Source organism: Polyodon spathula, chromosome 17 (genome assembly GCF_017654505.1).
Source record: "Polyodon spathula isolate WHYD16114869_AA chromosome 17, ASM1765450v1, whole genome shotgun sequence".
Lineage (NCBI taxonomy): Eukaryota > Metazoa > Chordata > Actinopteri > Acipenseriformes > Polyodontidae > Polyodon > Polyodon spathula.
The window spans coordinates 11735924-11754294 of NC_054550.1; the positions used below are offsets into that span (position 1 = coordinate 11735924).

Consider the following 18371-nt stretch of genomic DNA (forward strand, 5'->3'; position numbering starts at 1 on the left):
TGTTTCTTAAATGTATTATGCCATGGAGAATTGAGTCCTGCTGGAGGCTTGATGATTTTCCAAAAGTGTTTTGAGAAAGAATTAAAATTGGATGAGGTATCTGACTTCTATTCTGAATACCATTTTATTTTGTAACTTGGCATTAATAAAATGTAAATTGAACGACTACAAAGACATCCAGACGAAAGACAGTACCTGGATGGCTTGCAGGTGGTGCATTTTGCGGCACTGAGACATTTTCTTTCCGATTTATGCAAGCTGCATAAAAATAGGTATATTAATAAGCAAATATAAACTGGAGCATACATGCAGTCTGCATATCCAGCATTTAAATGAAAAAATTGCACTTTTGCTGGCTTTTAAAAATGACACAAAAAAGGTCCCGCATTCACACAACTTGAACATGTGACCTCATTTTCAGCGCTGGCTTTTTTTTTTTTTGTTTGTTTTTTTGAATCATAAATAACGTGTTGTTCACTAAATTGTTCTGTGGCACAAGTCCGTGACAAGAAGTTATTTACATACGCATAAAGCAAAGTTTTGTGGAGATTCATCAAACAAACAAAAATATTATTGAGGGAAATCAGAGAATCAGCTGCAAGACAGACACAAATATGCTTATGTTAATGCTGTGTAAGAATGGTCTCAAAATAATACATTTACCTCGAGAGGCTGGAGTCTCAATTTGATGTTGATATTTATGATTAGAGCTTGCAAAAGTTAATAAACTGAGTGCGAAGGTTGTTGCCAGGTTACTCTGAAAAATGCGCAGATTTTAGCCTTAGAGGGAACGCAGATTAAGCAGTTACAGATAATGGATGGTTGGAAGGATTAATAATAATAATAATAATAATAATAATAATAATAATAATAATAATAATAATAATGTTGCACTTTAAAATTATTAGTTAATAAACAAAAATGATCAAAGAAGGAAATTGAAGAAACACAGTTAAGATTGCAGTAAGTTGTACATATAAATGTATAACAATAAAATAATTTTGTTGAAAATAAGTTCAGCTATACTGTCAATCAATCAATCAATCAATCAACCTTTATTTTATATAGTGCCTTTAAAGTGGACCACCATCACAAAGAGCTGCACAAGGTGCTGTAACAACAAGAAAATCCATAATACTTTAAATACAGAGAAATGCATAATACATGATAGTAACATAATACGTGAAATAGTAGCAGCAGCACAGCAGCTAATAGCAGATATCAGGCTTATAGAGCATGGAATTCAAGAGAGAACAGGTGGGTCAGCAGGTTGAGGAGGTACTCGGGACCTGTGTGATGAGGGGCATTGTAGGTGAGCAGGAGTGTGTTAAAAAATAATCCTGAACTTTACAGGTAGCCAGTGCATCTGAGCAAGACAGGGGGTGATGTGATCATGTTTTTTACATCTGGTAAGGAGCCTGGCAGCGGCATTCTGAACTAGCTACAGTCGGTTTGTGGTGCGTGCCGGGAGACCACCATAGAGAGAGTTGTAGTAGTTGAGTCGAGATGAGACAAATGTATGACAAAGTATCTCCACATCTGGGAGGGAAAGGAAGGGACGGACTTCGTAGATGTTTCGAAGATGGTAGAAGGAAGATTTGACCATGGAGGAGATGTGGGCATCAAAGGAGAAGTTGCTGTCAAGAAGTACATCAAGGCTTCGTACTGTGGGGGAAGGCAGCAGCAGACAATTTCCAAGGTTCAGGGCAGCTATAGGTTGAGTTCAGTTTTAGATTTTTAGATTCTACTAGAAGGATTTCAGATTTGCTAGAGTTCAGCTGAAGAAAATTGGCAGACAAACAGGCATCGATGTCTTGAATGCAAGCCGAGAGCCGGACCATGGTAGAGGGGCTACCAGGGTTGAGTTTTAAGTAGAGCTGGGTGTCGTCAGCATAGGAGTGAAACATGAGGCTGTGTTGGTGGATGAGGTGACCCAAGGGAAGCATGCAGATATTAAAGAGAAGGGGCTCAAGAACAGATCCTTGGGGGACACCACAAGTGACTTGGTTTGCAACACCACTGCGTCCAGCATAGAAAACAGACTGCATGCGTCTGGCTAGATAAGAGGACATCCAGAAGAGACAGGTTCCAGAGATTCCAGTATACTTCTGAAGGCGGTCAAGAAGAATGCCATGATCTGTGGTGTCAAAAGCAGCTGTTGGGTCAAGGAGGACAAGCACAGAGGGAGCACCAGCATCAGCATTGAGCAGAAGTTCACTCGCAATCCGGATCAGAGTAGTTTCAGTACTGTTATGTGGCCAAAAACCAGATTGTAGAGATTCAAGCAGATTGTTGTCCATGAGATGTTTCATCAGCTGACCGACTACAGCCCTTTTCGAGAGTTTTTGAGAGAAAAGGGAGATTGGTGATGGGACGGAAATTAGATAAGTCAGCTGGGTCAAGGGAGTTTTTTTGAGTACCGGCGTAACTCGGGCAAGCTTAAGGGCAGCAGGAACTGAGCCAGAGTCCATGGACAGGTTGAAAGTGTGCATAATGAAGTGAGCAAGATCAGAAGCACATTGTCCAGCTGGAAATTACAGGGTTTCAAATCAGACTACTACTACTAGTACCACAAAAAAAAGTTAAAAATAAATAAATAAATAAAATACTGTGACTACAACTGTACAAATACTACTAATAATAATGATAACAATAAAACTGCTGGATATATATAGGGATGTTCAATAACTAATGTTGGAATATTAATTTATTTATCTATAGATTTTACCTTTATTTTACAACAGAGTTGCTGGAGGTCAGGGTGGTAACCAAACAAGACCTGTTGTGTAATGGGACAGCCCATCTCTAGTACGTCCAATAGGAATGCATGGACGGGGTCATGTATTTATTTCCAGTCTTTTGGATCGTTTCCAAGTCGCGTCTGGTTGTTGATTGACATTCTGTCCAGTGTGGAAGCAGCTTAAGAGCACTTAATAGATGTCCATACATTACCACATTTTTTTTTCATTAATTTAGCTATTTAAAGCCAACCAAAGATTTAGCTGTAGAGAAACTGACTAGCCTGTTAAGTGGATCAGCTACGTTGTTACATGAAAAGCCCTATAATCTTACAGGCACAGTTCAATTTCCTGCTTGTGTTTCAGTAATTAATCTCCCTGAAGCTTCATTAAAGATGCACCAGTCCATTAGGGTAAATATGGAGCAGCTGAGGAACATGTAAAGTAGGGACAGTTCTTTCTATTGAACTTCAGTGAGGTACAAGACAGCGAGACCACACAGCTACAGGAGAGCACATCGCAAAACAGTGAACCAGATATGCCCAAGTCAGAGTGGGTTACTTAAGGGTAAGTCATAAAAAAAAAAAAAAAAATAAATAAAAATAGACAAAAAATCAGGCCCCAAATCATAAGAGTTCTGGGCAAACATGGCCTATTGATGTTTGAATATTTTTGTCAACTAAATATTCTTCCACTTTGAATTTAGCTGAAAAACAAAACTACAATTTGTACAATATTACAGGAGTAAAATAAACCTGCTACCCCCTCAAATGACCTATTAAAGAAAGGAGAGAAACACTCTTCTACACAGTAAATGTGTGTCATTTATTTCAGACAGTTATGCATTGCATCTTTACAACCATGTATACATTATTTTATATGAATGAATACAAACATGGTAATCTTTTCTACCAAATACATTCCAAATAATATTTGTTTGAATATCCTGTTATTGTCCCAGTACTACATCATAATGTTCTGTAGTAGAACTGTACAGTATATCCTTAGGATGTTTAAAAGTATAGATATTATTTGTGAAGACTTTTTTTTTTTTTTTTTTAGCTATTTTGTCTAAGAAGTGCAATTTCCTATCTATCGAGCAGGCATTTACAAGCATGTTTGTTTGCATTTCATTTTAAAGATGAACTGCCTTATGAATTACACACTCAAGTGGAAATGCCACATTGTTTTGCTTAATTGTTGTGCAAGAAATAAAATATGGGTGGTGTTTACATCTTTTTTGTAATTTCCATACTGTCTAAAGAAATGTGGGTGTTTGGATAATCTAAAACAAAGCTTCAGTACAATACATATCCCTGTGCAGTCATGACAGAGGAAAACCCAATGCCCCCAGAAATCTAAACTGAGATAAGTGAAGGTTACTGTGACCAGGCTGGCAAGTGGTGACGTCAGACCCGAAAGAAGTAGCACACACAGACAGTACTGCAAGGTATGAAAGCGCGGTTTGCACATTTTATTAATAAATGAAAAGTTTGTACAAAGATGAAACACTTCACAAAACGGCACAGTGGCCAAAACAAACACAGAACAAAACTAGTGCTAGTCTAAAACCAGCACGCGTAACAGTTGTTTTCTCTTTAGTTTCACTTTCTCTTTACCTCACGACTCTCATTCCGCCTCTGAACACACCAACCCCGTGTGTGTGAAACACGGTTGCTAATCAATCATTCAATTGAATCTTGGCACAGGCTGCATGTGATCTAATTGTGCACCCCCCCGTGCCCCTACACAATACCCACTTTAATCTGCAAGTGAAGTGATACAAATACACATTTTAAATCACCTGTGCTACATAACCCACACATTTGTGCACCACTACACACATGATTGTGACTTGCTGTCGACTGATTAAAGTCTTATATAGTGATGGTGCCCCGCCTGGACCGAGAATAGTTAAACTGTGAAGGAGACAGATTACAAAATTTCATCTGTTATTTCACAAAGTCCTTCAAACGCTCACCTATAAGATTAATGCTTGTTTCAGAACTTTGCAAGACTTTTTTCTTTCTGATGAAAATGCAGCAAAAACAAAGGAAATGAAACCAGCTACATCAATGTAAAAAGTAATCATTAAACTGTTTTAGGTACTGTGATGATTTTTTTTTTTTTTTTTTTTTTTTTTTTTTTTTTTTTTTTTTTTTTTAAAATCTGTGATCTTTAGGCCCTGTCCACACTACATAACCGAGTTATGTACTATCAAGAACTATACTCAAAATCATTCTAATTAATCCAGCTCAGAGCATCCACACTGAAGTACTGTTTCTTGTTTAGTTTTGCTTAATGTGCGTAATGTGTTAAAAGTAATGTGTGATGCCCCATATTATCAGAGGTTCATGATGCTAAAAAGAAATAAAATAAGTATTTTGGGAAAAAAAAATATGAACACACAATTACAAGCAAGGCTTGAAGTTTTCAGGTTTTATTTTTAATCAGGTGACGCCTGTTTCGTAATTAAACCCAGAAAAAGCTGTTAATTACAAAACAATCTTTGCTTTTATCTTTATATCTTGCCTGACCCTAATTGTGGTCCCCTTAATGTTATTTCAAACAGAGCTGACAAATGATGTAAATTGTTCACCCCCAATTTTCATTTTTGTTTTTGCAGTCACCTAATTTAACTTTGTTCCTTTGTTGTTTTCCCCACCATTTTAACAAAGATATTCTGACAGATTGTTTGTTTTTTAAGCATAAGAATAAATACCCAGTGCAGAGTGTACACTGATAGCAAATCGTTCAGGCGCCTGCTCTGAGTATTTAGACAAACATTTCAGAAAGCATTTTGGGATCTTGGAAGATACACACAAAGTGTAGTTCGGCATTACGACGTCAACACTTCTGACAAAAACCGCCTACCTGATACGATCTAATTTAGAACCAGACTTGAGACTACCCCCTGAAGTGGTCCGGTTCTTGAATACAGCATTAAAGTCTGAGCTGGCAGTTTTTAATTTATTAAGTTGCTTGTATTATTTATAAACTTTGCACTGGCTTTTTAATAAAGAAACAATTCCATACTATATTTCAAATGAAGTGCTGGAGATGGGAGGTGGATTTATTTAGTCTAGATTATCATGTGTCTGTCAGAAAGTTCTCCAAGTTGAATCTATTTCAGTAAATGCAGAACAGCTGTATCAGGGAAGCTAACCACTGGATGCAGCTCCAGCTTGGCCAATGTTAAATCTTCCAGGCAGTCTGTTCCCTGGGGTCTAATGTTTCTGTTTCACATGAGAGGAGAGGGAGGTTTAAAACAACAGTAACACTTAGAAAAACAAAGACAACTTTATTGGGAACGCAAATCAATATACTGCAAGTGTAAGGGACTGTCTAAATGGAAGTACAATTTTTAAAACATCAATTATTTCAGAAACTAAGCATTCAATTTGCAGTCCATTCAATGTCTGGCATTTTATGTTTTAGACATTTCTATTTTTGTCAGTGTATTTTCATAACTACGGTAGTACATTTTGTTTGCCTTAAACCATTTCCATCTACGATCTGACCATTTTAACTCTTTATGTTCTCATTTATTTCCTGGAATTCTGTTACCTTTTTGAGTTAGTGTGGTTCCTTCAACCTATTTTTGTAGCTCTGTCTTTTAAGCGTTGGGATCAATCTGCTTTCATTGGAAACTCTCTAGGGCCACAATATGCTTTGGGTAATGTGAATTGGATACATTTGATTTGTACTCTAAACCTTTCACTATATTCATAATCCATTATCTTAGATTTCCAAATGCCATGTTTTTTAAATTTGATAACTGTAGAATTATTGATTTATGATAATCCATATTTTTGTGATGCATTTTATTTAACAGGGAAAATGAATATCTACAGTACTGATGCAGTTACTCTACATGGTTTTGATAGATTACACAGTCTGGCTAGGAACTTAACATCATTACTGCTAGCTCATGCTGCCACCTCACTGCTTTCTCTTTCACTCTGCCTTCACTCTGTCTTCACGCTACTTTCATGCTACTCTCCTGCACATTTCACCCCACTCTCACGCTACCTTCACGTCACAATCTTATTGTGTTCAGTGAGGGAACTGCAGAATTGCAGGTAGCAGTATGTGCTTTAACACCTGAATCGCAGCAGTTATACTCCCCAGGAATTCTGTACAGCCGGGCGGCAGAACATTATAGCCGTGAACACTTTTAACAGAAAAATAAACTTGCCTTACCTTAAATATATAATACAACAAAAGAATTTGAATAATGTGTTGTCTTTCGTTAACTGTATCTGGTACCTTTTTTTATGTTCTACATGTTTTATTGTTTTTTATTATGGTAAATTACTGTGCTTATTTGACTTAGAAAGATAAAGCAGGTTTATTGGAGTTCACCAAAAAAGCGGTAACTTTTTCGCTTCCTTTTTAGCGTAATTATTGAGCTGATTGCTTCATTTAAATTATTTTCTTTAAGTTTTCTGGGCATTTTGTTAGTGTTTTTTGATGTTCTACATTTTTTTAAATCAGTCTTTAAAAGAGCGATGTTACATACGTGGGTCTTCACTGAATAACACTGAATGAGACACAGAGCAGTGGGTATTGGCACGCCACACGGACCCGACACTAGGGTACCAACAATGGTAATCCCAGCTCCGGATTTAATAAAGAAAACAAAACAAAGCTAAAAATAAATGTTTGACGCATACTGCGAGTGCTAGCCTCATCAAAAGAGACGTCCTTCTCCAGGAACCTATCCTACGAAACCCTCACTGTAGCCAAGTCCCGGCGTTCTTCCTGATGGCCACATGCACCATCTTGGAGTGGAAGGGTTTCGTGCAGTAGTTCTCTACTCTGGAGCAGACTTTCCCCTCGGTGTACACGAACATAGAGGCTTTTTCTCAGCACCCGTCTTTGTAGCCATGGCGCTGCAGTAGCCTCGAACGTTGGCACTTAAACAGGTGTAAGGTCGTCGGGCACGCCCCCCGCCAGCCAATCTGGACTTCCCAATCAGCTCAGCTTTGGGCAAGCCTACCTGTTTACCAAAGCAGCAGCGCAGCTGAACCAGCGACAGGGTTTGTTATTTAAGATTGTGTTTTTAATACGTGTCCACCAGTTTCATTTTCCTTTATTCATGCTAAATTGTATAATAAAATAAATAAACGGACAGTATTTTAGTTTAACTAAAAATTATGTTTTTACATTTGTTTTTGTTTTTTATTATTACAGCACATTCCTAGGCTTTCTGTGCAGCAAGAACAATAAATGTTAAGAGTTTCTTGTGTGGAACCATCTCAAAGGGATGTACATATTGCACACAAACTTACAACACTGCCCCAGTGTAACAGTGAGAGTTCAGTGTTCTTAAAGCATTTACTGCTTTGAACCAGTGAATAAGTCACCTCTGAAAAAGATATGCTTTCATGCAGGTTCTAACAGGTTGATATTGTGCTTTTGTTTTGCAGATATTGACATGAAGAAAGACATTGAGACGTTGATAGCACAAGAACGAGCTGAAATCATCTCCAAATATGACAAGGTACTGTAGTGTATTGCAGGTTAAGAATAGATTAACAAACATGTCCAACTGTGATTATATATTGTACAGGGACAGGTATTCAAACAAACAGTGCTGGAAATGTACTCAACTCTGTCCACTCTTATCCAAGAACTTCTGGTAAACTTGATGTGCGTCTACCGTTGTTTAATGTTCTTGTTTTTTTTTTTTTTTTTTTTAAACACGATTGCTTGATGGGTGGTTCAAAACTTCCTATGACATTTGGTGAAATATTGTCAACTGTACTTTTTAAACATCATTCCTGTATATGATTTATTTATTGGTTTGTTTATTTACGTAGAAGCTGGTCGTTCATTTATGACAAACGGGTTGGACATATAAATACACATCTGCAATGTTGATATGATCTGTATCACGATACATGTGATGGTCCTAATGGGCCACCTGTATGATGCATAATAATTTAAAATGATCATATATTTTGTTAAGACAAAAATGAAGTAAGATAGGGGCAGTATGATTTCATACCAACTTTGCTTCGTTCAGGAGCCATTATGCTGTGCTTTTGGGCTTGTGTCACAATACAAACGATACATACATTGTTTGTACGATATGATATGTCATGTAAAGAAAGTATTGCGATTCATTGGTACACAGTGAATCGTTATACCTTATGTTGTAATCTCAGAAATTATTTTATAAATGCCTCATGCAAAATGTATCATTAACTTACTTTTATGCACAACCCCTGCAGCTTACATTTGTATTACTGTACAGTGGTAGCCAAAACCAGCTATGAAAATGTCGAAGTATGGGTGGTACTCTTCGTGATAAAAATGAAGTCAATGCGATATGCAGTTCAAGAATATCCAGTCCTGAATCTTCTGCACACTAGAGGGTGTTATCTGACGAGAAACTAGTTTGTTACAGATTGCCAGGGAGCCTAGTTTTTCACAATAAACAAACAAAAAAAGAAATTCCTGATTAAAAAAAATAAAATAAAATCTGCGTTTTTCCGCAATTTAATGGACATTGAGTCCCCCTCGTCACATTATAAGATACACAAACAGCGCGATTGAATAACAGTTAACACAGGAAATATTTATTGGTACACTTTTAAATTATAATGAAGTTACATGGTCATCAGTGCCATCAATCAATAATATAAACAAATTTACCATTTTACTTTAAAGATTACAAATAAACAGTAATAATAAAAACCAAAACGTAATGTTCATATTAGTTTATTTCCAAGTTAATCTTTGTCATATGGAGGGCTATTACCAAACTCATTGACCTGATCTTTAGGGGTGATTTTTATCATTTTCAGCATCTTTAAATAGCTTGTTCAGTAACAACGCACTGGATATTAAAGTAAACTGCAGCTACGTTTCACCATGAATGTGACAGTGCGCCTCATTCAGGCTTGATCTCTGTACACCACAAGCAGTTTTATTGAACAAGTATGTTTATGTAAATTTAAAGCAAAATTGCCTGCGTTGGTGATTATATATGACAAGTGTACAGATATGGTTATTAAACAAACAAACAAAGCCTTGCATGTTTTTTGCCTTGCCCCAAGTGTAAAACTAAATTTTCAGACAGCATAGAAAATCTGTGACAAGCATGTGAAGGTGACTTCATCTTTTCCTAGCTTTTGGGTTAAATAAAAAATACGGTGCTGTCCTTTTTATTTTTTTATTTTTATATTAAATAATGTTTTTTGCTCTAAAAAGATGGATGGAAATCCTTCCATGAACATTTCCTCTTAAGTATTTGTAAAACGTTCAAAAATCTAAATAAGCAAGACGTCGATAATTTCAAAATTGTAAGCGCTTATTTCTTGGACATGAGAAGGTCATGATTGGGAATTTGATGTCCAGGACACTCTTTTATCAGAACAGTCTCAGCAGTGAACCAGCAATGTCAGTTACCATGGATCCATGGCAAAAAACAGTTGACTAGAACCGGGAGAACCATTCTATTAGGATACTTGCACAGATGCGTCTCTCAGCTTAAGATAGTGTTAAAAAATGTATTTCAGAACAAAAACAATTCTAATTGTACTGATACAGTCCTTAAATTGGTGACGAATAAAACTTTTTCTCCTCATTTCACAATCAAACAAGAGCCCCAGTCTAATGCATATGCGTGACAATAATGTGTAAGAATCCCCATATAATCAGTCTAGTACAGAAATGCAAGCACCACAATGCCCTGTGTAGTATATCACACCCTCTCCTTGTATTTTTTTCTGGCGCTCAGCATCCAATAAAATTACAAATCATACAAACGCTCACACTTGCATTCTTTAGCCAGAATTGCTGAATGCACAATAAAACGAAAATCCAAACCACCAAAGACAATATTTACCCGCTAGATGCTTTCAAAACTAGCCAAATGAATCTGCCAAATTAAACCGCCGTGTCTGGCAGCACTGAATGGTCTCACGATTGAGATATTTTACAATGAAAAAACTTATACAAACAGTTCTTTACTACTGGGGTCTCTTCTGGGAGCTTGAGATCACCCAGAATACATTGTGTGCCAACGCTGCCTTTGTTGATTGTAGTTTCAGCAGGGTCCTAGTGGAGATGTTATACAAGTAAATGATTGAGAAATACAAGTTTTAGTACTTCTGCAATGTGAGGGGGACATTTCCCCGTCCTTGAAAAAGTGATCCTGTGCCATTAAAATGTGCTGTATTAAAACTTGTTTAGTTGAAGAACTGTAATTCCTCCTGTTTGAATGAGCGTGAACAATCAGTTGATGTCAGAGCGTAACTCCAAACCATGTGCAATTTAGCTGCGCTCTGACAAAATGCACGACTGTCTTCAAAGCTAAATCTTGAAGTCCACAACGATCCCTCCTGGTTAGTTTAATGCATTTTCTGCTCTCATGTACCACTTGCTGGCAGGACTAATGAAGTGCAGCTTCATGGTAATCGGAAAAAACTGGATTGTAAAGCTGCGCCAAGTTTCCGTTATCGCACTGAGACAATATCGCGACAGGTAAGTAGCTAGTTTTGGCTACCGCTGCAATTAGACTATGTGTAACACATGAAAGCAATATAGTTTTTAAACATAACCTTACACTGCATGAGGGTTGTGTTTATGAGTGCTGTGTACATTTTGGTTGAACCGCAATAAGCCATCATTTTATAGAAAAAAATATTGTGACGATTGCTGTACTAATTTTGGGAGCAGAAACCTTAAACCAGATGATGCATTTAAGAATCACTGTATGTCTCTGTGGCAAAGTGGCTGGTAAGGGGAACAGGTGTAGTGGTGATGCAGTGCAGGAGTGTGAGGCGAGAGTGTATTAAATGGAATGTCCAGACAGTAATTTATGTGTACAGAAATAAAATAATTTATTTTTATTTTCTATACACAACAAAAAGGATTAAATAACAAACGAAAAACAAAATGGTGTGAGGGAAGGAGTGCAGGGGTGAAATCCAAAACAAACTGATGACTCGTCTTTAATTTGTCTTCGTGGTGATCATAAACAAAAAAAAGACAAAAGAAATGTTAGTATTTCAAAAAAACCCGCTGCACAAAACCAGTATCTCCCTTCACCCGTGACTCCTCCTACTTTTACTTTCGGACCAACCCCGAACACAGCAGTACGTTCCCTTTAGTATGTAATGTCCCGCCTCTGTAGTCAGTGGAACACCAATCCCCAACCGACACGTGTCCTTATCCTTCACTTGACTCCAGTGGCTGGAAGTTACATACTCGTACTTCCGCCCCTCACCAAGGTGCCGCCCCTCAAAAGATGACTTTTGCCATGGTCACGAGATCTTGGTAAGGGAAGTCCCGAGTTGGTTTGATGCCACCTACTGTCGGGAGGCTGAATCACAGACCGAAACCCCTTTGACTCATCACATATCCCACCCCTCAGAGTGGAGCCGAAGGAACACTCGGAAACCTCTAACCCTTCCCTTTTACCTCCCTCCCGGGAAAAAAAATCAGCATTTTGATGTAACTTACCCGCACGATACCTTATTTGAAAGGCGAAGGGTTGGAGCGCCAGGTACCACCGCGTAATCCTAGCGTTTGAATCCTTCATCGTGTCTAACCACTTTAAAGAAGCGTGATCTGTGATGAGTACAAAGGGTCGTCCCAGAAGATAGTATTTTAAAGATTCCACTGCCCATTTCACTGCCAGGCATTCTTTCTCCACTACCGAATACCTCTGTTCTCTGGGCAGTAACTTCCGACTGATGTATAGTATCGGGTGTTCTATACCATCTCTCTCCTGGGACAGAACCGCCCCCAGACCAGTCTGCGATGCATCTGTCTGCAGGACGAACTCTCGGCTGAAATCCGGGCTTATTAATGCTGGGGCCTGACTCAAATTAGTTTTAATAGATTCAAAGGCTGTCTGACACTCTGCACTCCACTTAATTTTATTTGGAGCGTTCTTTTTAGTGAGATCAGTGAGAGGGGCGGCTATAGTGGAAAAGTGTGGAATAAAGCGGCGGTAATAACCAGCCAACCCTAACAGTGATCTCACCTGGGTTTTCGTGGTAGGTACCGGTGAATCCAACAAAGCCTGGACTTTTGAAACCAACGGTTTCACTCTACCCTTACCCATTATGAAACCTAAATATTTAGTTTCTTCTTTTCCAATAGCGCACTTTGCCATGTTCGCTGTGAGCCCCGCCCTCCTCAGAGACTGTAAGACGGCTTCTAATCTAGTCAAATGTTCTCTCCAGGAAGAACTATAAATGACTACATCATCGATATACGCAGCTGCATACTCTCGATGAGGTTGTAAAACCCTGTCCATTAGTCTCTGAAAAGTAGCAGGCGCTCCATGAAGTCCGAACGGCATAGTACAAAATTGAAAAAGACCCTCTGGGGTTGAAAATGCCGTTTTCTCACGAGAGGCTTTCGTTAATGGAATTTGCCAATATCCTTTCGTCAGATCCAGAGTTGAAATAAACCGAGCTTGCCCCAGTTTGTCTAAGAGTTCATCTACTCGAGGCATGGGATATGCATCAAACTTGGAGATAGCATTCACCCTCCTAAAATCGATACATAATCGTAGTGACCCATCTGGCTTGTCTATTGGTACTATTGGGCTACACCACTCACTTCGGGAAGGTTCAATTACCCCAAGTTTCAACATACACTCCACCTCCCTTCGAACAGAATCTCTCCGACTCTCTGGAATGCGATACGGTCTCTGTCTAACTCTTAGACCTGGCGGAGTGATAATAGCATGTTCGATCAAATGCGTTCTTCCAGGCACGTTAGAAAACACATCACTGAACATTTTAATTAGATTGCTTACCTCTTCACGCTGATCAGGAGTTAATTGTTCCCCCATCGGGACCTCAATTGCTGACTCTGACTCAATTGAGGGTCCAAAATCCTCTCCCTCCTGTACAGGAGATATAAAATGGACTTCCCGTTCTTTCCACGGTTTCAGGAGATTAACATGATAAATTTGACTTTCTTTCCGACGCCCAGGCTGTCGGATCTCATAATTGACTTTACCAATTGCTCGAATAACCTGAAAGGGACCCTGCCATTTAGCAAACAACTTAGATTCCGATGAGGGCAACAATAACAACACTTTGTCTCCAGGTCGAAAGTTCCGAATTCTTGCATTTTTATTGTAGCTTTGTTGCTGCTTCTGCTGTGCCGCTTTGAGATTGTCATGTGCCAATCGACCGACTAATTCTAAGCGATCGCGTAACTGCAACACGTATTTTACTACATTTTTAGACTCCTTTGACTGTTCTTCCCAGCCTTCTCTTATGAGATCCAAGATACCCCGCGGCTGCCGACCGTACAAGAGCTCAAACGGGGAAAACCCCGTTGAGGATTGTGGTACCTCGCGAACTGCAAAGAGCAAGTAGGGAAGCAGTTTAGCCCAATTGCGTTTTTCTTGATCTACAAAGCGGCGCAACATATTTTTCAAAGTCTGATTAAATCGTTCAACAAGCCCATCCGTTTGTGGATGAAAAACTGAGGTTCTAATTGAACGAATTTTCAATAATTTATATAGTTGCTGAATACAGTCTGACATAAAATTAGTGCCCTGATCAGTGAGAATTTCTTTCGGGATTCCCACCCTAGAGAATATTTTTACCAATTCATTCGCTACAGCTATTGCATTCATAGAGCGTAAGGGAACAGCTTCTGGATATCTCGTTGCGTAGTCCACTACTACTAAAATATACCGATATCCTGACTCTGTTCCCTCCAGAGGGCCTACTAAATCTACACCAATCCTTTCAAACGGTACCCCAATAATTGGAAGTGGAACCAGAGGTGCGGGGCGAACTGACTTAGGGGCAGCTAATTGACATTCAGGACACTCCGATACATACTTCCGCACCAGACCATAAACCCCAGGCCAAAAAAACCGGGCCAGAATTCGTTCCTGAGTCTTTTCAGTTCCCAAATGACCTGAAAATGGAATGTCATGCGCCAATCTCATGATTTCTGACTGAAAAGGCCTAGGAACCAATAACTGTTTTACGAGCTGTCCCGTCCCGGGAGCCCGGGTTATTCTATATAATAAGTGCCCAGATACAGAAAAATGCGGAAATACCACCGGTTGTCCTTCCTGCATATCCTTCCCCTCGATATATCTAACCCGTTTCCAAGCATACTGTAACGTGGGATCATTTTGTTGTTCATATCCCAAGTCAATATCTCGGTCCCAATGGCTAGGTACACAGAGAGGAGTGTCTTTTATTACATGACCTTCCACCTCAGTAACCTCGCAGCCCCGGTTACACTGAATACCTACTCCCTTTCCTTGCCGTTTCAACGATTGGTTTACTTTTGTGTCAGACCCCTCCCCTTGTCGTCTCAGAGTTCCCTCATATTTTTCCACCCGACGCTCTCTTTTTGTTTTTCTTGGGCGGATTTTAGGGTTAAACAGGTCGGATTGCAACGGAAAAATCTCGCCAATTGTTTTCTCCTGTTGCTTTAATTGTCCCCTGGTAGAAACTAAGACCATTTCCCGACCTAAAATACGATCAAAAAACGGCCAGTCTCTTCCCAGGAGAACAGGGTATGGTAAACATTGCGCTACAGCCACTTTAACGCAAGCTGAATAATCACCTACAATAAGTCTAACTTTAGTGGTGGGATAAACCCGAGTTTCTCCATGAATACAGGAGATAGCCACTTTACCCTGTGGCTCCCAGGCTACCCCATCCAAGAGAGCTTGCCGAATCAATGTTTGTGCACACCCAGAGTCCGCAAATGCGTAAGTACTCTTTCCCCCGACCTGTACTCTTAACTGATAAGGGCCCTCCCGACATTCCCCAGTGTTCCTACCTGTTACTGCTGACCAGGATCTTGTCGCCAGGTCCACCTTTATTACTGGACAATTCCTGGCAATGTGTCCAGGCTCATTACATTGGTAGCACACTTGGTTAGGAGGCATCAACGGAGTTAATCTGTCCTGCGAGTCCGCGACCGGCAGGTTAGGGGGATTCTCTCTCGCCCAGGATGGGGCTAACCTCGACCTCCATGGTCTGAAGGTCCGGTTACCCCCTCTGGGCTTCATTGGTTGGTTGGTCCGAGTTAGTTTAGGGGCAGGAGTGGGGTCTGACCCGGCACCTTCGTTTGCGTCTTCGTAGGCCTCCGCCAGGAGGAGGGCATCCTCGAGAGTGGTAGGTCTATTCCTCTTAATCCACTCTCGATTCCCTGGCGGTAGTATAGACGCAAACTGTTCTATAACTATTTTCTGCACCAGTTCTTGGGGTGTATGTTCTTCTGGCCGCAGCCACCGGGTGCACTGATCTAAAAGATATTGTCCCGCAACCCGGGGCCGCATCCCCTTGGACAGCTGGTATTCCCGAAAACGGCGCCGGTATGTTTCCTCCGTGATCCCGAGGCGTGAGAGAATGGCTTCTTTAACTTTAACATAGTCCCCTGCATTCGTGGCCGTCAGGGCTCGATACGCTGCCTGAGCTTCCCCTGTCAGGCAGGGTGCCAATTTCATGGCCCAGTGTTCCCTAGGCCACTCTGCAGCCTCTGCCACTCTCTCAAACGTAATCAAGAAAGCCTCGGGATCATCTTCCGAGGTCATCTTCTGAAGATTAGGCTGAGCTGCAAACATCCGGGCAACCGCTCTCTCTGATGTTGATATTGATAGTTTTTCTACCAGCTGTCCCAAGAACTGGGCGAGCTGTTCCAGGTGCCGTGTCTCTCTCTCCTCTCGCTTCTCCTCCTGCTCCCTAAACATTGTCAAAACTGTAGCTGGATCCATTTTCACTTCTGACACCACGTGTGAGGCGAGAGTGTATTAAATGGAATGTCCAGACAGTAATTTATGTGTACAGAAATAAAATAATTTATTTTTATTTTCTATACACAACAAAAGGATTAAATAACAAACGAAAAACAAAATGGTGTGAGGGAAGGAGTGCAGGGGTGAAATCCAAAACAAACTGATGACTCGTCTTTAATTTGTCTTCGTGGTGATCATAAACAAAAAAAAGACAAAAGAAATGTTAGTATTTCAAAAAAACCCGCTGCACAAAACCAGTATCTCCCTTCACCCGTGACTCCTCCTACTTTTACTTTCGGACCAACCCCGAACACAGCAGTACGTTCCCTTTAGTATGTAATGTCCCGCCTCTGTAGTCAGTGGAACACCAATCCCCAACCGACACGTGTCCTTATCCTTCACTTGACTCCAGTGGCTGGAAGTTACATACTCGTACTTCCGCCCCTCACCAAGGTGCCGCCCCTCAAAAGATGACTTTTGCCATGGTCACGAGATCTTGGTAAGGGAAGTCCCGAGTTGGTTTGATGCCACCTACTGTCGGGAGGCTGAATCACAGACCGAAACCCCTTTGACTCATCACAAGGAGTGATAAGCAGACAACTGTGATTCGATGAGTATGTGTTTATTTTTCTTTTTTTCCAGGTCTGGTGACCGTCAAATAATAAATCCCCCGCAATACACAACAATGTGTAAAGCACGGGGATGACGAAAACAAGGCACAGTCCTGAACAAAAACAATGGCACGGTCACCAGTTCTGGGTGAATGCAGACGTGCAGGTGCTCAGTGCAGTGGCGCTCCGGATAGTGCTTTCCTTGTGACAGCTCCGGAGGTGTGCTTTAACTGTCTATTGGTGCGACAAAGAACAGACAATTACAGACAGACAGAAATAAAACTCAGCACGTATACAGGTTTCTTTAAACTCTGAGAGCTCCTCTCTCGGTCCTTCTCTCTCACACCGTTTAACCCAAACAAAGGAAAAGATAAACGTTACCCTGGCCCCTATATGTACTCCCGCATGACATCTAGTTAAACGGTTGCAGCTGCCTTATTAATTGCAGCTGCCCCTCGTTTACCTTTCAGGTCAATACGATCTTACAACAGGGTCTCGCTTCTTTCCGGGCTGACCGACTTCCCGGTCCCGGAAACGAACTGTCAGGCCAGCCCTTCCAGATACTTCTCCTCCCGTTCTTTAGCGCCCTCGCAGGTCTATCCCAGTCTCCAATGTGTAGTTTTTAGCCAACATGTATTTTCATTTAAAAAAAATGATGTCTGGGACTACACTACTGTATATTAAATACATCTCTGTTTCCTTAATACCTAAATAAATTAAAACTACCTTTCAGCATTTTACACAAGTCCTTTTATAAACACAGTTTTATGTTCACTGTTGTGGACCAGGGCCCTAAGGGGATATAGGGATATACTTTGCATAGGTTTGTGGGCTCCATTCTCGAGTATATACTGTAACGGTACATAAGGGCTTTCTTCTGTACGTTTAAGAAACAGCTACTGTAAATGTGACTGAGTGGCTTGGCGGGAATTCAAAAACAGAACATGTTGGCTCTTGAAATCAACTCTAACCAGCAAGCGATCTGTCTGCCATTAACTTCTCATAAAAGATGTGAGAGAGATGGGAAAAATCTCTTGCAGCCATGCAGTTTCTCATTGAATTGACTCTTTCATGTATTTAGCAATAACCAGGGCTTTCTAATTCTTGTCATACAAATATATAGCAACCAGGGGTTTTAAAGAACATAACAGGGCTTGAAACAAGTAGTCGCTCTACATCCAGTCCTGGGTTTCAGAACTACCTTCCATTAAGTTTATTATTTAAATGTTCAGGAGCCAGGGGTTTGTTATTGTTCCTCCCTTATAGCTGAAG

General features: G+C 40.3%; 1 protein-coding gene across 1 annotated transcript in view; it reads left to right on the top strand.

Annotated features, from left to right (window-relative positions):
* Positions 1–18371, top strand: part of LOC121330143 (USP6 N-terminal-like protein) — a 100225-nt gene that overhangs the window by 29011 nt on the left and 52843 nt on the right. Inside the window, exon 2 of the mRNA XM_041276443.1 lies at positions 8171–8244. Coding sequence (XP_041132377.1) covers positions 8179–8244 — 66 coding nt within the window. The 5' untranslated portion in view covers positions 8171–8178. The remainder of the gene's footprint in view (positions 1–8170; positions 8245–18371) is intronic.